The sequence below is a fragment of the Papio anubis genome, chromosome 17 (assembly GCF_008728515.1).
Source record: "Papio anubis isolate 15944 chromosome 17, Panubis1.0, whole genome shotgun sequence".
NCBI classification, from domain to species: Eukaryota; Metazoa; Chordata; class Mammalia; order Primates; family Cercopithecidae; genus Papio; species Papio anubis.
Genome location: NC_044992.1, coordinates 52,796,879 through 52,820,558, shown reverse-complemented (window position 1 = coordinate 52,820,558; position 23,680 = coordinate 52,796,879). Strand labels below are relative to the sequence as shown.

The 23,680-nt window shown below is 41.1% G+C and overlaps 1 protein-coding gene across 9 annotated transcripts in view; it reads left to right on the top strand.

The window, feature by feature from the left end:
• NSF (N-ethylmaleimide sensitive factor, vesicle fusing ATPase) overlaps window positions 1-23,680 on the top strand; it is a 160,206-nt gene extending 136,526 nt beyond the window's left edge. For 3 of the 9 annotated variants that reach the window (XM_021928361.2, XM_021928363.2, XM_021928365.2), the window contains 5 exons: window positions 16,092-16,226; window positions 17,808-17,921; window positions 21,536-21,591; window positions 21,721-21,819; window positions 22,014-23,680. In XM_021928361.2, coding sequence (XP_021784053.1) covers window positions 16,092-16,226; window positions 17,808-17,921; window positions 21,536-21,591; window positions 21,721-21,817 — 402 coding nt within the window. In that variant the 3' untranslated portion in view covers window positions 21,818-21,819; window positions 22,014-23,680. Of the gene's footprint in view, window positions 1-1,799; window positions 1,904-16,091; window positions 16,227-17,807; window positions 17,922-21,535; window positions 21,592-21,720; window positions 21,820-22,013 lie in introns of those variants that run through there. The other 6 variants (XR_002517891.2, XR_002517890.2, XM_021928362.2 and 3 more) reach the window with 6 other exon arrangements.

Genomic DNA, 23,680 nt, shown 5'->3' with positions numbered 1-23,680 from the left:
CAACTAAGATGATGCCTAGTGAAGCCCTTTGTAAACCTGTGGACTACACAGATATACGGTATTAAAGAAAATACATATACATAGAGAGAGTATATATATATGTAGATTAATTTCAGATGTATCAAAAACAGTGAAATAGGCCAAACATTGTGGCTCACGCCTGTAATCCTAACACTTTGGGAGGCCAAGACAGGAAAATTGCTTAAGACAGGAGTTCAAGACCAGCCTAGGCAACATAGTGAGACCCAATCCTTACAAAAAAAAAAAAAAGTTAGTCGAATGTTGTGGTGAGCATCTGTAGACCCAGCTATTCAGGAGGCTGAGGCAGGAGGATCTTGAGCCCATGAGTTCAAGACTGCAGTAAGCTGATTCCCGCCACCACACTCTAGCCTGGGTGATAGAGCAAGACTCTGTCTCTAAAAACCAAACAACAAAAAACAGTGAAATAAATTCTTTTATAAAACGTTGCTACAGATATCTGCTGAATAAAATCAAATTTTCAAAATAGGGTTTTGTTTTGGTTTTGGTAGAGCACATCTATAGCAGATATTGATACCAGAATAAATTATATATATGCCATTTTCTGATAACTCAAAATTAAATATTTAAATTTTAATCATCAGAAAAATGCTAATAGTGTTGAGACAAAATATTTTTTCATTGCTAGAATGTATTCTTCCAGCTCCATTGCCTTAAATAAGTTACTGTGGCATTCCATTAGCTTTGAAAGGTGTGGATTATAGCATTGTAGTATTCCATGGGTGCCATGACTGTAGTTAAGAGCACCCTTTCTGTAGAACTTACTCTGTATTGAACTTGAGGTTTAAAAAAAAAAAAAACAAACCTAAGTCTTAGCTCATGTGTCATCTGGCTTTATAGCCTTGAACATCCCTTAATTTCTTGGTGTCTATTTCTTCATCTGTAAAATAGAGATAATTCCTCCTGTGTTACCTACTCTGTTGAGGGTCAACTAAGATAATGTATAGTGAAGCCCTTTGTAAACTGGTGTACTACGTGAGCTGTCCAGGCACAGTGGCTTATGCCTGTAATCCCAGCACTTTGGGAGGCTGAGACGAGTGGATCATTTGAGGTCAGGAGTTCGAAACCAGCCTGGCCAACATAGTGAAACCCCATCTCTACTAAAAATACAAAAATTAGCTGGATGTGGTGGTGTGCACCTGTAATCCCAGCTACTCGAGAAGCTGAGGCAGGAGAATTGCTTGAACCCAGGAGATGGAGTTTGCAGTGAGCTGAGATTGTACCACTGCACTCTAGCCTGGGTGGATGGAGTGATACTGTATCTCAAAAAACAAAACAAACAAACAAAAAAAAAAGAATTGCCTTTGGATAGTCCACAGAACCTTTTCAGCTTGTAAGATAGGAAAACTGAAGAACGTATAATAACTGCTATATAGAGGAAGTTACCATAGGAAATGAGTTCAGAGCTCCCACTTTGGAATGCCTGAACCCAACTTCCTCATTTGCAGTACTGAGAAAGGAAACCTGCTTCCCCACCTCTTGTTCACTGAAATTTGGAAGCTTCCTACAATCTAAGACAAATACTCTGGTCTGGGGATTAGGGATTCCTGTTGTAAAAAGAAGTAGGAAGTGGAGACAGGAATTGCCAAGATCAGTAGGCCACCACCGTGTCACACTTGTCCTCAGCCTCCAGGGACTGGCCCACCTGCTTCCTTTCCCTGCCACCACCTGTTGGCTTGTGGCCGAAGTTCCCCTTTTCTCTTAACTCATGGTGCAACAAAGTGGTACTTCACCGTTTCTTTCCTACCTTTCTGTCCCAGAAACAAGAATGCAGATCTTTGGAGATTTCCTGTGTCCTTGGGGCTCTCACAATGGCCAGAAGCCCTGGCCCTCACCCTGTTGATCTTGGATGGTAGGATTATAGGTGATTTCTTTTTTATTTTGCTTTATTGTTTCCTGTGCTTTACAGATTTTCTACAATAAGCATATATTACTTTGACAATCAGGAAAAAATAAAAAAATGTATATACAATTATTTTTAACTTAGCAGTATAACTGTCAAAATTCCTTAATTCCATTTCTTTGGTACTAATTTACTGTTAACCACTAGAGTTAAATGAGACTACCTTTATATCTAAACTCGTCTATATATAATATATTTTTAACCTTGTTCTTTTTATGACTTAAGGTTTAATTGACTATATGAAATATGCTGTGGGTTTTGGAGTAAAAGTGTGCAAGTGCCTCCTAACTCTCACAGTTGCCCTGGGAAGCCCACCTGGCACTTGGCTCAGTGCCATGCTCCCCATCTAAACTTACGATGATTGAATGCCAATGTGACTAAAGTTAACCAAGATAAATGGTGACGTTGTCTTAAGCTTCATTGAAAGGAGATTGGAAGTTTCTTTTTCACCAAAAATATTTCTTTTGACATAAAAGTTTAAAACATTTCTTTAAGGAACATCTGCTTTTATTAGGATGTACATTTAAGAAATCCTTCTCAGTATAGAGATAAAAAGATGAATAAGACATTGTACCTGCCCTCAGACAGCTCATAGTCCAAGAACACTGTTCAATTGTGAAGTTTGTGCACAAGGTGGGCACAGGTCAAGTAGCAAATGAAGGTTAACATCCAGCCCACATGCTGCCCCCAAGGAGTCCACCCTGGTTTGAAACTGAATCTGCCCTGAGTAAGATTACCAGATTTAGCAGATAGGAATATAGGATACTCAGTTAAATTTAAATTTCAGAAAAAATCATGTAATTTTTTAGCATCAGCATATCCCATATTTTGGTCAGACTTACATTGAGGGATTTCTCTAGCAAACCTAGTCCTGAACAAGAGGAAGGGGGTGCCTTTAGCTCATACAAGGTGCTGGGGCTTGGGGAAGGAAGCAAGGGTGGCCACACTCACCCAGATGATTGCTTTTTTCTAATTTGTTCACCTGGGGGGGGTGATGTGTGTGTGTGTGTTTCTGATCCATGCAGAAGGTAACTGGTGTTCCTGTCACAATCCAGTGTGGGAGAAAGATATGAAAACATGATGCATGTAGTTAGGTTTTATATGTTACGTGGTTCCAGTGGAACATAAAGGAAAGTGTGGTCCATTTTATCTGAGAAGATGTGCAAATCATTCACAAATAGTAGTTCTTGATCCTGGTCTTGAAAGATTAGTAAAATGAAGATTTAGTCAGGGCCATTGTGCCATGCTAAGGAATTTGAGTGCTGCAGCAATGGAGAGAGAAGGTGAAGGATTTACCTATGCCAAAATTAGCATATTATTATTGTTATTATTACTATTAGAGACAGGGTCTTGCTTTGTTGCCCAGGGTGGAGTGCAGTGACGCAGTCTCAATCACTGCAGCCTTTACCTCCTGGGCTCAATTGATCTTCCCACCTCAGCCTCTGGTATAGCTGGGACAACAGGTGCACACCACCACCCCAGCTAATCTTTGTATTTTTTGTATAGACAGGGTTTTGCCATGTTACCCAGGCTGGTCTCAAACTCCTGGGCTCAAGCAGTCCACCCACCTCAGCTTCCCAGAGTGCTGGGATTACAGGTGTGAGCCACCACACCCAGCCTAAATTTTTTTAATTAACGTACAAAATGATACTTGAGAATTTGAGGATATGTTCTGTGTACTTATCTTAGGCTTCATATGGCATAGTTTCACTGGAGGGAAGAATAGGAATTCATAAGAAATTATAGGCTTCATTTTTTCTAAATGACTGAAGCTTAACCTCTTTAAATATCAATTGTTATACTTTAGCCTTTTTTAAGAGGAAAACAATTGCTATGTACATTCTTAGTGTCTGAAGCAAAGTATAATAAATGCTATGTTAATGAATAAGGACCATCATAACAAACCATAATTGGTGGGTCAGTATTTTCATGAGTGGGACTCAGCAGGAACTGTTGGAATATACAGGACTCTGTCCTGGTGCCTGTTAGGTAGCTACAGTGTGCCCTGTTTGTTGAGTTTTGTGTACCTTTTCTTTTTTTAGTGGTTTTGCTATCAGCTGTTACTTGCGGGATCCAAGTGAATTGTGTCAGCTGGCCTGCCTCTGATGACTCCTTTTTCCATTTTGCTGCTTTCATCTGCTATAAATTAAGGCAGGCAACCACCAGGATTCATGAGCTGTTCATACAGTAAGAGAACTAGGCTGTGGTCGGGTGCAGTGGCTCACGCTTATGATCCCAGCACTTTGGGAGGCCAAGGCAGGAGGATCGCTTGAGTCCAGGACTTCTAGACCAGCCTGGGCAATATGGCAAAACCCCGTCTCTACTAAAAATACAAAAAAGACCGGGCATGGTGGCTCATGCCTGTAATCCCAGCACTTTGGGGGGCCAAAGTGGGTGGATCATTCAAGGTCAGGAGTTCGAGACCAGTTGGCCAATATGGTGAAACCCCGCCTCTACTAAAAATACAAAAATTAGCCAGGCATGGTGACAGGCATCTGTAGTCCCAGCTACTCAGGAGGCTGAGGCAGGAGAATCTCTTGAACCTGGAGTTGGAGGTTGCAGTGAGCCGAGATCGCGCCACTGCACTCCAGCCTGGGCGATAGAGCGAGACTCTGTCTCAAAAAAAAAAAAAAAAGCCAGGCGTGATGGTGCACACCTGTAATCCCCAACTGCTTGGGAGACTGAAGTGAGAGAATCACCTGAGCGCAGGAGGTCGAGGCTGCAGTGAGTGGAGATCATGCCACTGCACTCCAGCCTGGCAAACAGAGTGAGACTTTGTCTCGAAAAAACACAGAAACATAAAACTGGGCTGCAGTGAGAGCTGGAGAGGCCTTCCAAAGAGCAAGGCCCCATTTTGACTCCTATGGGCACCTTCCTCTACTGAAAAAAAAAAAAAAATGACATTTTCCATCTCTTGGTACAAAGCTGAATATATTACTCTTATTAATATTGTCTTCCACCAAAAAGTTCTTTTTTTCTGATTTTTTTTTTTTTCCTGGAGTGCAGTGGTGCGATCTCAGCTCACTGCAACCCCTGCCTCCCGGGTTCAAGCAATTCTTGTGCCTCAGCCTCCCAAATAGCTGGGACTACAGGCACGTACCACCACACCCAGATAATTTTTTGTATTTTTAGTAGAGATGAGGTTTCACCATATTGGCCAGACTGGTCTCAAACTCCTGGCCTCAAGTGATCCGCCCTCCTCAGCCTCCCCAAGTGCTGGGATTACAGGCCTGGCCTGATTTTAAAAGAAATTAGAATAATACTTTCATGGGTTCCTCAAAGTTTCATAGGCCTTGGGCACTGTGCCTAGTGGGTAAGTTGTCCTTGCCTATGAGTTTTAAAGTTACTTGAACCTCACATTGTTTTTTCGGTCCTAGGAGTGAGAGGATTGTTGCTCATTTCTGGTTCTTGGCTGTGCTCTGGATAGTTGAAATTGTTTAGCAGATTGGCCTCCAGATAAGTAAGGCATTGTTATTGGACATAGTGAATTCATGTTCTGGAAGATTGGGGCCTAAGGGAGCAAAGTGGGCTCTGTAGAGTTAAATGAGGGCAGAGTATGGTGAGAAGGCAAATTTTGAAACATTGTGAACATGAGATAATTGCAAATTGGCAGAAAACTGGGAAAAGCATTTTAATAAACAGAAATGCTATGGATAAAAATCACAGGTAGAAATTAAGTCAGAAAGGAGAATATTGACCTAATTTAGAACACAGGGGTCAATTTAGGGTATATCAAGCTAAAAGCTCAGACAGGTAGGGAAAATCTGTGGATACAAAAGTGCGGAGTTTGGATTTGCTGATTAATGTGTGGTCATCTTAGTTAAGTTTCTAATGAGAGAGCCTACACAGAACCCTTCCTTTTTTTTTTTTGAGACAGAGTCTCGCTCTGTCACCCAGGCTGGAGTGTAGTGGCGCAATCTCGGTTTACTGCAAGCTCCACCTCCCGGGTTCACGCCATTCTCCTGCCTCAGCCTCCCGAGTAGCTGGGGTTACAGGCACCCACCACCATGCCTGGCTAATTTTTTTGGTATTTTTTTAGTAGAGACAGGGTTTCACTGTGTTAGCCAGGATGGTCTCGATCTCCTGACCTCGTGATCCGCCTGCCTTGGCCTCCCAAAGTGCTGGGATTACAGGTGTGAGCCACCGCCCCTGGCCAGAACCCTTCCTTTAAGGTGTTAAGAATACTGTGGCATGGTGGGTGCAACTTTATCTTTTTTTTTTTTTTTTTTTTTTGACACCAGGTTTTGCTCTTGTTGCCTGGGCTGGAGTACAATGGCATGATCTCGGCTCACTGCAACCTCTGCCTCCTGGACTCAAGTGATTCTCCTACCTCAGCCCCACAAGTAGCTGGGATTACAGGCATGCACCACCACGCCCAGCTAATTTTTATATTTTTAGTAGAGATGGAGTTTTACCATGTTGGCCAGGCTGGTCTTGAATTCCTGACCATAGGTGATCTGCCCACCTCAGTATCTTCTTAATTTATTTAACCTTTTCTCCTAAGAGCATAGAGGTCATTATTTCTAGGTAATAAATCTCTCTAACTCAAATTAAGAGATCAACCATTGCTGATATGGGGCTTGGAGGGGCAAGGGCAAGAGTGGACCCCAAATCTAGTTTAAAATTACACAAATAAAAACAGTAGACAGCAAAGCATAGTGAAAATAGCAATGAGGCCTGAACTGTAGTTTCAGCTCCCTCACTGGACATGAGAGCCTCAGACAGATCACTTTACCTCTCACCCCAGGTTTCTCATCTGCAAAATGAGACAGAGAATGAGGGGGTTTGGGGGAATGAGATAATCTTTAAGAGCTGCTCCCAATGTAAAATCTGATGATTCAGTGTCTTTTTCATAAATTGGAATTAAATATTCTTTAATATCATGAAGTCTGCTTTTGCCTATAGTGTTTTAAATTATTAAGGATTGAGTTTCTCATTTCATATTCAATCTGTATCATGAATTCCCCCTCTTGTTGTCTTCTGTCCTGCTTGGAGCACCGTGAGGATGGTTACAAAGAAGTAGACTAAGAATTTGCTTCAGGGTAAAATCTAATGGAGAGTTTAAGTATAGTTGTCTGCCTAGTTGTGGCATGATTTATTTGAAACATCCTTCCTTTGGTATTCAGCTTAAACATTTAACTGCAAAAAAAAAAAAAAGTTACAGACATTTGAACAAGAGAAATCAGAAATGCATGCAAAGAGGCCCCATTCCTCTCCCTTCACTGTCCCTGATTGCTTTTAATGGTAGTTGATCTTTTCCCGTGGTTTGGGGAAACCAAGAGTTGTAGGAGATGTTAATAGTACTTGGTTTTTGTTGTTGTTGTTGTTACTGTTTTGAGATGGAGTTTTGCTCTTGTTGCCCAGGCTGGAGTGCAGTGGTACCATCTTGGCTCACTGCAACCTCTGCCTCCCAGGTTCAAGTGATTCTTCTGCCTCAGCCTCCTTAGTAGCTGGGATTACAGGCATGTACCAACACGCCTGGCTAATTTTTGTATTTTTAGTAGAGACAGGGTTTCACCATGTTGGTCAGGCTGTTCTCGAACTCCTGACCTCGTGATCCACCCGCCTCAGCCTCCCAAAGTGTTGAGATTACAGGCATGAACCACTGCACTGGCCAATAGTACTTGTTATCTCACTAGTTGAGGTTAATGGCAGCTAATGAATCTTATCTTTCCTCTGCTGGAGAAGTCTGTATTATCCAGTCAATAGCTAATCAATTGATTAAAAGAGATAAGCCAACCTTTGGCACGAAGCATACATGCCTTTCATTCTGGATTATTTTCTTTAAAATTTGTTGCTATCAACACTTGGGGCTCAGAGGTATAGACTCTGAAATGATAGTTATTTTCCTTTTGTATACTTAATATAATGTGCATTTCTCTAGGAGCAGAAAGTAATAATGAAGGAATGATCTGCTACCCTTGAAACCTGTACTGGGATTATCATTCATTCAATGTGTGTTTAACTTCACATTTTGTACAAGGCACTATGCTAGTGCTGGAAACATCAGTAAAGCCAAACCGACTTAAGTCCTGTCCTAATGAAGGAGAACTAGCAAGAAATACAGTAAATATAGTAAATGAATAAAGTATATAGTATGTAAAAGGTGATCCAAACTGGAGGAGGGAAAGGGCAGGATAAGGGTTGGGGAGTTGCAGTTTTAAATGGAGGTACATGGGGATTGAGTTGGCCTGTGGAAAAGCTGACATTCAAGCAGGTCCTTGACTTGGAGGGAAAGGCCTGTGTGGCTATGGAAGGGAAGCGCACTCCAGGCAGAGGAATCCTCTCTGTGTGCCAGGTGCATCATGCTGAGTACTACGGGGGCACAGATGGATGATACGTGGTTTCTACCACTGGGGGTTGACAGGCTAGAAACAAAATTCAGGCTTGAAGATAAATGCAGAGAAGCTTTATGGCAAGGTAGAATTTTTCTAAGGTCCTCTGTTGAATAATACAAGCTAAGAAAATATGAAAAATTATTCCCATTTCAAGAATGAAGCCAGGTTAAGTGATAGACCAAAGGACCTCTATCAGGAAAGCTTCTCACTCTTGGCTCTGAGCCGTCTTCCTCCTCAGAAGTTGCTGCCTCTCCCTGAGGCCGCACGCTGCCGTGAGTCCTTCTGACTCTCCGTGAGTCACCCCACTGCCATGACTCCTTCGGAGGGGGTGTCTGACCTTTTGCTTCAGGCCTCTTCTGGGCCTCACATTAACCCTTGTGAAGCTGAAGATGGGAGCTCTCATCTTCTCTAACCCAGAGCCAACCTTGGCCTCTCTGAGTCATTTGCTGCCAGTGCCCTGTGTTCGTTGTTGGGAAGAGAGGGATTTTCAGGCATCCCGCCCCTCACCCAGCTGACCTAACCATGTGGATTCCTGACACCACAGGCAGAGGACTGTTCTTCAGGTTCCTCTGAAGACCACCTATTCAGATGCTTGCTTCTTTTCCTTCTGGCCTGTGATGGCAGAGACCCCGCCCCAGCAATTTCCACCTCACACTCCATTCTCATAAGTAGGTAGAATTTTCTCATCCCATATTTACGGTTGAGGAGGAGACAGATGCTGAGAAGTTAAATAATCTACCCCAAATCACACAGCTGTGAGTGATGGGGCCTGTACTTCTGTTGCACCAAGCTACTGTCCATCAGGGACTTGCCTCACCCTTGCTTTCTGCCAGCCCTGGGCTTGCCTTAGAAAGGACATCATATGCATAAGACACTGGTTAAAAGGTACAGCATGGTCCCTGGAGATGCTCACTCTTACAACTGGCCTGTCCTTGGGGCAGCAGCTCCTCACAGGCCCCTACGAGGTGGACCTCCTGCCTGTGGCTGCCAGGACCCTCCTTTCCATCACAGGTCTTCCTCCTCAAGAACCTTTCTGGTTTCCTGTTGCTTTTTGTATTAAATATTTCCCTTAGGTTAGCATCCTGAGTGTCCCTTTTACTGGTCGTCCACTCCCCGTGTCTGCAAACAACTTCGTTTTCAGCCTTGGTGCTCTGGCTCAGCTGCTTCTACCATGCACATAGGATTTAGGTGCATTCAGGACCTGTCCCTTCTTTTCAAGGGCCTTGCCAGTGCCTACTTGTTGTCATTATCTTTGCACAGATAACCTTCCTAGATAACCCCACCCCAGGAAACTGTCCCCATATGCCGGGTTCCCTCTGCCATGATTAGTTTGTATTTGTGAATATGTTACTTAGTTGTGTTCCCTGAATATTTATTTGGTTTTCCAAGCTAAATTGTAATTTATTTGAAGGCACAAACCAAGTCTCATAATTCTATTAAGTACCTAGAAGTAGTAAATTATTGTTAATGCTCCAATTGGCTAATGTCTATTTCATCTTTTACTTACCAGATTTACAAATGCTTAATATTCTGAAATATTTCACTCTCATTTACAAAAACATCAGATTCTAATAAGCAGAAGATAAAGTTCAATGCCCCCAGCGCATAGCAGTTTTGAGTTGCACTTTTAAACTCACTTCTTAATCCATTTCAGGGTTTTCAATTGTTCACAGTTAATTCTTCTTACCAAGGGTGTATTACACTTGCTCAGCATTGAATGATATGGAAAGAACGGCCTTTCTTTCCTGCATAACTGACTTTACTTTTGTTCATAGGTTGAAATCAGCCCTTCCATTTCACTGCAGTATTATATTAGTGGCATTTTTATTTAGGAAAAAAAAGCTTTCTTCCACATGAACTTTTGTTACAAATCAGTTTATTGGGGCCAATCAATGGGCAAGACCTATGAAAGGGTGTGGATTATCTGGTTGGTCCTTTGTGTGGCAAAAGGCTTAGATGCTGCTTAGTACTCGCTCATTCTTCATCATGTAAAGAAGTGTTTTTTTGAAGGATCAACACCTGACTGAGCCCTGCCTTTTTCATGGAAATGTTTTCACCTGAGTTGCTGCTTATGGTACTAAGAATTAGTTAACTAATACTTATTTAACCTTGGAACAATGTTTATCATAATCCGATTGGCAGATAGTCATTTTACTTAGGCTCTTTCTTTGTAGCATCAGGACTAGCAAATCTCAGCAAAGAGTATGCTGGGAGCAATTTCTTTTTTCCCAAATAGGTTATCACTCTGCTTTTTTTGCTTTCTGTCAAGGGGCATGTTTGGGCACTGTGGACATTAAGGCTGGTGGCCACACATTAGCAAGGTGGAGGTCCCCTCTTGGGATGAGCACCACTTTTATTTTTAAAGCTGCATCCCCATTTCATGCTGCTGGCAGCATTTCCCTTCAGACGAATCCCTTGCAATTTATCACAATACATTTGGAGCTGTTTTTCATGATAAAGCTTCCTTACGAGCATTACCACTAATTAATACACAAAATGGACCGGCACAACTTAATAATTTGGTAATGTTTTTCAATGTTTTCTTAAAGATGACGCTTTACAAGTCAAGACCCGAACTTGCCTGGGTCATGACCTCTTTGCAGTGTTTGGAGTCTTGTTAAACAAGAAGAAAAGCAAAACATAAGTTAGCGTCTCCATTATAAATTGCTGTACATTTCCCAATCTCTCAACACTTTGAAGAGCATAGTCACTGTTAATGTAAGAACATTTCATGAGGAAACTGGCAGTGATTTTAAAAGTCCAGCTTTCTGGAATGAGTAAGAAGCTTCTTCCTCAGTGCCACTCTTCTAGGGCCAGCATTGTCCTTTGTGAGAGAGGAGCAAGATGAGGAAGTTTGCATTATGGACTATGGGACATTAAAAAGCTAAGGAAAAAGAGAAGTAACAGTTACCTTTAATCATACTGAGGTATCGGCATGTGTGGCCTTTGGCATCTCTTAGCCTTTAGGACTGTGTTCCCAAGTTTGCAATTGGAATGTAGTGTTAAAAAAATACTTTAAGTATAAAAGCACCACTTTTTGTTATAGTAAAAATGTGTGTCTTTACTCGATTGCAATTACTGCAACACCCCAGCTTTTGTTGTTATTTTGCCCTTGGACTTATTTATTTCTGTTCCTCTGGCTTAGAATGTCCTTCCCCTTCATCTTCCTAATCAACCTACTCATTCCTTAAGACTCAACTCATGTATCATCTCCTCCAGAAAAAGCTTTCTCTGCCACGTGTTTCTTCCCTCTACCTGACATCCTTGTGCATAATACTTCCACCTTGCCATATTGTATTATAATTATCTCTTTTGTATCTGTCTTTCTGTGGAAGGTCTGTTGCATATTCATCTAGGAACTTGGTAAATGTCTGATAATAAGCATTTGATTTTTGCCTAGTTGGTTCCTCAAATAATAATAATGATTACCCTTTAATCTGAATACTCACAGGTGTACTTCTATCTTATATTCTTTGCGCACTCATCTGTTAAGCTAATGGCTAATTGTACCAGAGGGTCTCAGCTTTGTTTCTTTGATCTGCATTGGCTTGTGGTGGTACATTGCCCATTCTTGGCACAGCAGGTGGATAAAAACAATGAGTAACATTGAGAAAGGCTGATGTGTCTTATTGACAGTAGTGGTATAATGTTTACCAAACCCAAATTGAAATTGTTTTGGTTTCTTAAAATCTTTTCCTGATAGCACATTTATTTTAATGTTCTGAATTTCTAAGATCTGTGTATAAGTTCAATGATTAGTCTTTACTGAAGACTTATCTATGGACTGAGTGTATATTATAAATCTAATGACATAAGTTTAAAACTTATTCCTCTTCCATTTTCCAAGTAAACTTTTTTAGTAATGTGTTTTTCTTTGTAAAGAGAGGCAGTATATGATTTGGGTCTGGATCCAGTTTCCAGTCTTGGCTCCATCATGTATTGGTTATTTGACCTCGAACACAAATGACTTATATCTGTGAGACTCAATAGCTTCGTCAGTAAAATGGGGATAGTACTAGTACTGCATTTTCATGAGTATAATGAACATTAATTGCGAGACTGATCTGGAGAGGTGCCATACTGCAAAAGAGGATTAAGCGGAGGTCTCCCTATTAAATGGTGAGATACCCAGAAGCATTACCCTGTTGACTCCAGTATGCTGGCAACGAGGCTTTATAGTCTTTGGGAAGGAAGATTCTTCTCTGGGAAGAATGTACGCATACTGACCTTTGAGGGACCCCCAGTAGTCAGCCAAGTCTTACCTAATCATCCTATAGAGAAGCTCCTGGACACAGAATTTCCAGTCATAGTTTAGCTCTTTTTTTTTTTTTTGAGACAGAGTCTCGCTCTGTTGCCCAAGCTGGAGTGCAGTGGCACAATCTCGGCTCACTGAGTTCATGCCATTTTCCTGCCTTAGCCTCTCGAGTAGCTGGGACTATAGGCGCCTGCCACCATGCCTGGCTAATTTTTTTTGTATTTTTAGTAGAGACGGGGTTTCACCCTGTTAGCCAGGACGGTCTCGATCTCCTGACCTTGTGATCTGCCCGCCTTGGCCTCCCAAAGTGCTGGGATTACGGGTGTGAGCCACCACGCCCAGCCCATAGTTTAGCTCTTAAATATGAATAGCTATCCAGCAATCACCACTTTGAGGAAAGCCTCCTGTAAACAAATTGGAAAAAGGGGCAAGTCATAGGAAACAGACAAAACAAAGAACAGAAGAAAACATCATTTTTGCATTCTATAATATTCACAGGTTTGTTTTTTGAGATGGAGTCTCACTTTGTCTATCACCCAGGCAGGAGTGCAGTGGTGCCATCTCGGCTCACTCCAGCCTCAGCCTCCTGGGCTCAAGCAATCTTCTCACCTCAGGCTCCCAAGTAGCTGGGACTACAGGCATCTGCCCCCACACCCAGCTAATTTTGGTATTTTTGTCAAGACGAGGTTTCACCATGTTACCCATACAGGTCTCAAACTCCTGGGCTCAAGCGATCTGTCCATCTGGGCCTCCCAAAGTGCTGGGATTACAGGTGTGAGCCACTGGCCTCAGAGATCTAAAACAAGATATTGTATTTTAATTGCACAGGATGCAATTTAAAAAGAAAACATTCAGAAAACAAGAATAGCTCTTAGAACTGAAAAATAAGTTAGTTTAAAGGTTAGAAGACAAAGTTGATACTAACCTGAAAAGTATTAGAAAGAGAAAGAAATAAAAACTAAGAGTAAAAAAATAAGAAAATTAGAAGATTAGTCCTAGAGGATCAATATCCAACTAAGAGGTTCCCAGTGGGTGATACAGAGAAAATGAATGGGAGGAAGTCTCCAGGAAACATAGTTCCTAGAATTGAATGATTGGAATTTCCAGTTTAGAAAGAAGGTATCTAGTGCCAGCAAAATGAGTATAGAAAGAACCATCTTAGCATATGTAGTTTTCAAATTGCAGAACATAGGGATGAAGAAAAGATTCTGAAAGTTTTGTATTAAAAAGGTTAGAAACAAAAGATCAAAGATCAGATGGCATTTGTCTTTTAGCCTTCAGTGCCTTCAAAATTGCAAGAAAAAATTATTTCTAACCTTTTTATTTATTTATTTTTTGAGACAGTTTCGTTCTTGTTGCCCAGGCTGGAGTGCAATGGTGTGATCTCGGCTCATTGCAACCTCTGATTCTTGAGTTCAAGCATTCTCCTACCTCAGCCTCCCAAGTAGCTGGGATTACAGGACATGCCACCATGCCCAGCTAATTTTGTATTTTTAGTAGAGATGGGATTTCACCATGTTGGTCAGGCCGGTCTCAAACTCCTGACCTCAGGTGATCACCTGCCGTGGCCTCCCACAGCATTGGAATCACAGGCATGAGCCAGCGCACCCAGCCTCTAACCTTATTTTTTACAACTAGACAAACTATTAAGACAAAGGATACAATATTAAGGCTAGAATAAAGGTATTTCCAGACATGCAAGGTCTTTAAAATTTTACCGGCTGGGCGCAGTGACTCAAGCCTGTAATCCCAGCACTTTGGGAGGCCGAGATGGGTGGATCACGAGGTCAGGAGATCGAGACCATCCTGGCTAACACGGTGAAACCCCGTCTCTACTAAAAAATACAAAAAACTAGCAGGGCGAGGTGGCGGGCGCCTGTAGTCCCAGCTACTTGGGAGGCTGAGGCAGGAGAATGGTGTAAACCCAGGAGGCGGAGCTTGCAGTGAGCTGAGATCCGGCCACTGCACTCCAGCCTGGGCGACAGAGCGAGACTCCATCTCAAAAAAAAAAAAAAATTTTACCTCCCTCTCACTCTTTCTCAGGAAGCTTTTGGGTATATGCAGCACAGACAAGGGGATAGATGAGGAAAAGGAAGGCTAGGATACAGGGAATCTAACAGAGGAGAGAGGAACGCTCCAGAACTTCAGCTGTGCCCCAGGCCTAGAGAGTCACCACTTCAGATTGAACTGTGAACACAGAGGACTCCTGGAGGGGAATTTCTTCAAGAACGCAACTTTAAACTATGTAATATGTTTGAATATACTGAAAGGAGACTTGTGATTGTGTTTAGAGACAAACTTGTGGTAAGTACCTGGTAAACTAAGCGAAGGGGAAAAAGGCAATTAACTCCAGTAAAACAAAAGGTTGTCCAAGAAAGGAAATTTAATAGTACTCTGTGTGGCCTAACTGTAAACCACATTTGTATAAACATAATAAATACTGAATATAGATTTAACTAAAGACTGTGACATAACTATATTGGAAGGACATAAAAAGGGGCATGTGGTGGGGGAAGGGGGGTAGTGCAAAATTAATAACAAATCCTCATCTTCTATGGTAGGAATTTAAAGCGGAAAACAGGCCGGGTGCGGTGGCTCACGCCTGTAATCCCAGCACTTTGGGAGGCTGAGGTGGGCAGATCATGAGGTCAGGAGATGGAGACCATCCTGGCTAACATGGTGAAACCCTGTCTCTACAAAAAAAAATACAAAAAATTAGCTGGGCATGGTGGCGGGCGCCTGTGGTCCCAGCTACTTGGGAGGCTGAGGTGGGAGAATGGCATGAACCCGGGAGGCAGAGCTTGCAGTGAGCCAAGATCGCACCACTGCACTCCAGCCTGGGCAGCAGAGCAAGACTCCGTCCGTCTCAAAAAAACATAAAGCTGAAAACAGAAATCTAAAACTAGTAATGTAACCTTATTATTTAAAGATAAGGAAGTAAATATAAGAAGAAAAGAGAATTGAAAATGGTTGCCTTTGAAGAAAGGGAACTGAGAATGGTAGCATAAGCCTGGCATAGTTTTTAAACTTTTTTTTAAAAATATTTCAGCGTTAAAAGTAAAAATGAAAAATATTAAATGTGACAATTATGGAAAGCACTTTAGCCCATACCTTTTACTGTTCAGTGTTGCATAAATGTAAACTATTATTACCCTGCTCTGTACTAAAGCCTTGTAAAACCAGCGCCACATACTATGTATTCATTTCATCATTTTTCCCCAATTCCCACCATACATGTGCCATGTTGGCTCTAAGGAAGGAATTACATACATACATGTCAGTATCTTTCCATTTGGTTTGTGTATCTTCCTGATTTACTAATCCATTGTTTTATTGATGTGAATGAGAAGGAGCTGTTCACATGTTGCCACTTTCTGAATCATGTTGGTACCTTTCTTCAGGATTTTCAGGAAAATCCTGAATTGTTTTCTTCTCTTTTGCCAATCATTTGCATTTGCAAGATTAAATAAATGGCTTTTGCAAATTGTGTTCAAGCTTACTGTAGTTTCCTAATTAGTCTTATGTACATTTTAACACATTTTCTCCCTATGATCAGGGCCGCAAGCTTCTTATCATTGGGACCACTAGCCGCAAAGATGTCCTTCAGGAGATGGAAATGCTTAATGCTTTCAGCACCACCATCCACGTGCCCAACATTGCCACAGGAGAGCAGCTGTTGGAAGCTTTGGAGGTGAAAATGAGTCAATGGATTGCACACTGTTTATAAGAAAGGAATTGAGGCTGAAATAAGTGCTACCACATTATACCTGGTGTTTGGTTTTTATGCTAATCCAGAACATGGGGCCCAAGGATATTACAGGTTGTGTATCCCTTATCCAAAATGCCTGGGACTAGGCCAGGCACGGTGGCTCACGTCTGTAATCCCAGCACTTTGGGAGGCCAGGGCAGGTGGATCACTTGAGGTCAGAAGTTCGAGACCAGCCTGGCCAACATGGTGAAACTCTGTCTCTACTAAAAATACAAAAATAAGCCAGGCATGGTGGCAGGCGCCTGTAGTCCCAGCTACTCAGGAGGCTGAAGTAGGAGAATTGCTTCAACCTGGGAGGTGGAGGTTGCAGTGAGCCAAGATTGTGCTACTGCACTCCAGTCTGAGCGAGAGAGCGAGACTCTGTCTAACAACAAAAAATGCCTAGGACCAGAAGTGTTTCAGATTTCAGATTTTTTCAGATTTTGGAATACTGCATTATATTTAGGTTGAGCATCTCTAATCTGGAAATCTGAATTGCTTTAGTGAGCATTTCCTTTGAATGTCATGTTGGCACTCAAAAAGTTTCCAATTTTGGAGCATTTTAGATTTCAGATTTTTGGATTAGGGATACTCAACCTGTACCTCCAGTTGTTTTCAGGAATTAGAGGAGAAAGATGAGTATACATGACAGTGAATTAATTTCCCATTCCTCAATGTAGGCAGCTACAAACTGCCAGGAATTAATTGCTCTGTATCTAGCATGAGTGATGTATATAGATTACTTGGACCAGAAACTTGAATGGGTGGCAGTGTGGGGGTAAGGTAATCACTGTATAGAAAAATTAACCATTCATAATGGCTTTTAGCACATTTCCTTGCATTTAATAAATTGGAACGATGATTAAAGCCTTAGAAGTGTCAAAAACTACAGAAGTAAAAGGAACTTTATTAACAAGTTTAGAAATAGAAATGTTTTCTTAATTTTTTGAAAATGACAAAGTCATTTTTAAAGAATGTTCTTCATTTAACTTTTAATATCAATATTCACAAGTGACTTGGTGAGCTCTATTGGAAAATGTTACCTACTGAGTTGTTCAGCAGTGGTAGAGTCAGTAAAGCTTCTTAAAGTCCTCAAGGCCCCCAACAAAATAGAAAAGTATCTATATGATAAATGTTTCAGGTTACCCATGTAGGCAGGTTTTGTGCAGGAACTGGGTAAGAGAATTAAAGGTAGTTTGCTTTGACACATACAGATTGTTCCTAGAAAAGAATGTTAAAATTTTTAATTTATATTTATTATGGATTGGAGCTATTTTTTTCCCCAGCAAATACAAGTTATATGGAGGTCCATAAGAAAATGGGGTTTAGGATACCAGTTTTCACTTTCATGATTGCACCTAATGGGTTTAGGAAGGTCAGACTGGATTTTAAAGTAGAAGACAATTCTATCAACCTGAACAGTTAGGTAGTTCTTATCACTCTTCTTTTAAAGGTAAATAGAATTAACCAATGTTGATGTGTTCACTGTAAAAGTGCTTTGATTATTGTTTATTGTTTTTGTAGCTTTTGGGCAACTTCAAGGATAAGGAACGCACCACAATTTCTCAGCAAGTCAAAGGGAAGAAGGTCTGGATAGGAATCAAGAAGTTACTCATGTTGATCGAGATGTCCCTACAGGTAAGGGACTTCCTTCTCCATATGACTCAGACAGAACAAAGCTTCAGGACACACCAAGAGGGTTCAGTATTTCCTTTGCCAAGGGTTTTAATTAAAGTTTTGATTTTCTTATATTATTTCCAAACTTAATTTGGTAGCCTGCTTCTGAGATTGACCACTTACCAATACTTTTCAACTTCTTAAAATTCAAAAATGGAAGGAAAGATTATAAAGTTAGTTTTAATTTAGGGAGCCACTCGATCTTAGAACTAGAAAAGACTTCAAAGAGCAATTGTTCTGCTGCCCCCTCATTTTGGAGAGGAGGATACTGTGTGTGCCACAGGCTGTCAGTGAATTATCCAAGATCACTTCGCCAGGTTATTGATGGAGAAGGGATGGTGTTGCACCTCAAGTCAGTAGGTGACCACACATATACCAAATGGTGTCTGGGAGACTGTTTTAAGGGACAAGTTAATTAAGTTGTGCAGTCTAGACCTGGGATCTGTATATTTGTCCCTGGCTGGGCTCCTAGAAATTTCATGCAAACTACTGTAGAGTTGAAGCATCCAGAATCATGAAGAAAACTAAGCCCCAGGCTGCTGCCTGCGCAAAGACAGATGAAACTTCTTTGGGACTTTCTCATATCTCCTGGCAACTTACCTTTCCTCTTTTTAGAACTCCACCCTTCCATATTCCCATCCTGTGTCTTCTTGTCCTTATCTGACATACTAGTTAGCTGATAAATATCTCCCTATCAAGCCCTATGAATTCAGAGACCTTGGCTCTTACTGTTGAGTCCAAAGTCCCTGGAACAGAGCTAACACATATGAGGGTGCTTAGTAAACTTTTATTACTATTATTATTATTATTATTATTATTATTATTCTAAGACAGTGTCTCGCTCTGTCTCCCAGGCTGGAATGCAGTGCCATGATCATGGCTTACTGCAGTTTTGACCTCCCAGGCTCAAGCGATCCTCCTATCTCAGCCTCCCCAGCTGGGACTACCAGCATGTGCTACCGTACTCAACTAATTTTTGTATTTTTTGTAGAGACATGGTTCACTATGTTGCCCATGCTGGTCTTGAACTCCTGAGCTCAAGTGATCTATCTGCCTCAGCCTCCCAGAGTGCTGGGATTACAGGCATGCACCACCATGCCTGGCCCTCAGTAACTTCTTTTTTTTTTTTTTCTTTTGAGACAGTCTCATTCTGTTGCCCAGGCTTGAGTGCAGTGGCATGATCTCGGCTCACTGCAACTTCCACCTCCCAGGTTCAAGGGATTCTCCTGCCTCAGCCTCCTGAGTAGCAGGGATTACAGGCGCCCATCCATCACGCCCGGCTAATTTTTTTTATTTTTAGTAGAGATGGGGTTTCACCATGTTGGCCAAGCTGGTCTTGATCTCCTGACCTCAGGTGATCCGCCCACCTCGGCTTCCCAAAGTGCTGGGATCACAGGCGTGAGCCACTGCACCCGGCCAGTAAACTTTTGTTGGATGAATAACTATAAATTCATTCTGGTCCTAGGTGGACAGAGTGATTGTATTCTAGGCATCATGTGTTACTTACTGATGGTCCTGCCATTCTGCTAGTATGGGCAGTGAGTGGCAGAGGTGAAGTTTCTGTTTCAGTTACATCTGAAATAGGCTCTTGGACCAATAACACATTGGAAACATGAAGTGAATGCTTTTTAATCTTTTCTGGTAAATTTATCTGAAAATAAAATTTTTGTGGCTTTCAGAAATCTAATTTAATCTACTAAGCTTTCAGATGGACTATTTTTAAGTCAATTAATTTATTTTCCATTATGAGCCATAAATTAAAGTTACAGACTAACCACTTTGTTTAGACTTATTCTTGGTAAAGGTGCAAATACAGGTGTATTGGCTCTTTCCTTGAAAAAAAGATAAATCTGTCAGATTGTCAGCTCTTTTTTTTTTTTTTAAGTTTCAGTTTAATTTTTTTTTTCAATAATTGCATAGAAGAAACTATGTGGATTTTTTTCCCCAACCCTCATCCCTTTCCCTTCCTTTGATGCCTGCAGGTCAGTGATCAAGTTAATGCTTCTTATGCATGTGGGGTAGAGAGTGAGAGTGGGGCACTCAGGCCTAATCTGCAGCGACTGACATTTCATAGGCCTCTGAGTTTGAACCCCTTCATGTCAAATGGATTTCGTGCAGCTGAGTGAATTCTCTTTAGATCTGCCTTAGAGAGGCTGAGCCTAAGTGAAGAGGCATGTAGTTTTGCAGAATATAAGTCATGTTACCTCTCTGTTCACTACACGCGATTCTGTTAAAACTTGCACAGAGCTGAGGATCTGCTCTGACTGGATGTCACCTGAGGGAATAAAGTCATTTATCTAGATTACTTTTTTCCTCCCTTTCTCCTGACTTTTAATTCCATAGCTACAGGCAAGTCAGTAAGTTGTTGCTCACATATATTAAATATATTTAATGGGCAAAGAACTACAAGTACCAACTACAACTATGCTTCAGCCAGTTCCTTTTTTTTTTTTTTTTTAAGAACTTGACAATTGATTCATATGTAATTCTATTCCCAAAGAGGAAAAATGTTTCTTTTGTTAGCTGTTCACACTTTTTCTTAGTCCTTTGTAGTCTGACCTCTTACCTTTGATACATTTGAAACTTCTGTTCAGTGTTTTTCTGAGATAGAAGAAATCTTAAAAAAAAAAAAAAAAAGGAAAAAAACTCCGTGGTTGGAGGGGAGTCCGATTGCACATCTACCCACAGCTGCACTGAGCATTTGAAAGTTACTCCTGGAGGGCAGGGAGTTCCCTCTTGGGAAACAGACTCCTGCTCTGAAACATATTTTAAAAGTTAGGTGTGTTTCTTACAATAAAAATTCATCTTCAGGAATTAAAGATGTTTTTAATGATTGTTTTCTAGATAACTTCGTATCTCCTGTGGGCCTACGAGAATAAAGTATATTTAGCAAGTTAGTATAAATATGAATAGAAAATGAAAACCAGTCTAGATAGTTAGTAATAACCACCTGAACCAAGCACCTGAAACAAAAGTTGTACCATTTTTTCTTAGACTCATGACAGGAGACCCAGATTCATCTAGAGATTATTTCAGGAATCAGCAGTACTCTTCATTTTTTTAGTTTTAGCACAACTTTGTTACTACAAAGAAGAAACTATATGACGGATGCTGAAGCTAAGAAAAGCTATATTGTTGATTATGTAGAATTAAGCTATTTTTTAGTTGTTGAATTAACCTCAACTTGGTATCTTCTACTTTGCTGGGACTTTAGTAGACTTTTATACCTTCAACAGATGAATTGGGTGTCATTTGAACCCTGATGAATGGCCCTGTCCAGTCTCACAGCGATGCTTCACAGGTACCAGCACAGGGCACGCCTGGCCCAAGTGCCTATGATGGCCAGTGGGCTTGGGTCTTTTGGAACCCAGTGTACATGGTTCTGGAAAACCCCATTCACTTCCTCCAAATGATGTGATCTGCTTTGTGTGAGAATGCTGGTCAAGGAGCAGGTAATTCAGTGACCTAGCGGAGCATTGATGAAGTGTGAAACCGAACATTGCCTTGGCATGAAGCAAGTGCAGAGTTGTTATAAGGTACCATTAACCCATCTTCATTTCTTCTGATGTATTTAGATGGATCCTGAATACCGTGTGAGAAAATTCTTAGCCCTCTTAAGAGAAGAAGGAGCGTAAGTACACACAACATTTAATGACCATCAACCAAACTTACCACCCTGTTAAATCCCTGTGCCTATTCTAAGAGTTGCTTTCCTAGATAAGTTTGTTTCCATTTATTTGAATTCTTCGCTGTGTTGTAGGTCCGAGAGACCAAGCAAGGAAGTTGGTTGTACTGTTGGTTTGCTCTCCCTGTCCTGCTTCGCAAAACTTCCTTGTCACAATGCAGGAAAAACTTAATGGTACATATTTATCGGAACCTGCTTTTACATGCATGGAGATGTGACCATTTTCTTTTGTGAAGTGCTCATCTAATAGCAAATGCATAGTGGGAAATGTAGGATAACCATTAAGAAGCTTTTAGTGACTTTTTTTTTTTTAATAGTTTTTTACAGACCCTCATCTGGTTTTTTGTGTTTTGGTATTTCTTTTGCAGTAGCCCCCTTGATTTTGATTGAAAATGAACTATTTGAAACCCACAGTGACCAAGGGAAGTGACCAAGGTGAAGATGGCCTGGGATCTTCACTGTCTTACTCAAGATACCGGACTAAGTGGAACGTTCTCTACCTTCAACACGTGCTCACTCTGCATGATTAGTGCAATAAAACCCCCTTCCTTATGCGTACTGAGATAGCTTAGTGTCTTGTGGAAGGTGTAAATTTGGTTTAGAATGCTGCGCTTACCTTCCCATGCAGGCTAAAGTGATTCCTTCTTGCTCAGTCCCTCTGTGTGGGAACCATCCAGTACTTGTGGACACTACACGTTTCAGGCTCTCTACTAGCACATCACCCCTGAAAACTCTCAGTCAGTGTAATGAATGTTGCATGACAACAGTTAGCCAATTAGAAGGCAGACTTTCTACATCCAAACCTGGCTTAGTAAATCGAGGCGTGGGCCAGAGATCCTCTGACAGCTGTCCTGAGCTAACACTAAAGGTCACTGGGTATTTGGTTAAAGGTCTCCCACAAGACTGGTTATTCTCTTTGCCTGAAGAAACAAGGCATTGAATGTCTAAAATGCTGTTCTCAATCATTGTCAGAGATGTTTTCAAGTTGCAGTCAGAAGATCTTTCTTAATAGAAAGTCAGATGACTACCGTGTTGGTTGTGACTTCCCCTTAGTATAACTAATTTGCTCTGTGGTAAGAGATACGCTAATTATTACCACTTAGTAGATGTTGTTAAAAACATGTGAAAGATAGGTATGGAAAAAGCATACACCCCCAAACAGAAAGGAGTTATTAAAGTAATTTACAAACCTCTCGGCACTAATTAGTGTCCAACTCCAAGTGGGTCAATTCCTTAGTATAATATTAAGGCTTATTAGTATCACTGCTTTTTCCTTAGCTTAATGACTTACTTAGAATTTATCCTTTATTTTAATTCATCTGTACTATCTAGTGTCTAAATAAAACACTATTCTCCAGAAAAATCGTTTTCTAGCCCTCTCTCTCAGTGCTTTATTGTCCATTCCAATACATTGAACACATTTCCTTTACCCTCCACACACTTCTTCCAAAAGGAAGCACCCATTGAGTCCTTTTGAGGGCAATCTGTCTTATAACTGACTGACTTAGCAGGAATTTAATTAGGTCATATTTGGTGATGAGACTTATGGAGCGTGCCTCTCTCTCCCCATTGCTGCTTAAAATGCAAGGACAAGCAATTAGAAGCCATCCTAAGGTGCTTACACCACACGCCACCCATGAGGCTTGTGGCCACAGTGGCACTTGGGTGTGGCTCTTCTGTCATTTGTCCCCATGTGAGAAAGCAAATCATCTCCAAATCTTGCTATTTGTATACTTTTCTTGGAGACTTGTATGTTATATCTTCTTTGTTTTGGGTTTTCTTCCCTAGCTTATTTTGTGGCTTTTAAAGAAGTAGATTGTATTGTGAGCTCCTGTGATTCCTGGTGGCCAGTATCCTGGATTCCTCTAAGAGCTTGCCTCTTGCCTCCTCATGAAAGCAGCACACATTGTGTTAACTTATGTCTCTTGTTAAATGAGCTTAATGTCTTTGTGTTTTGTCCAAAACTATATTGAAAAATATAAATATTGTTTAATGCAAATGAAGGAATGCAATAAAGAGTAAATATACTTGAAAA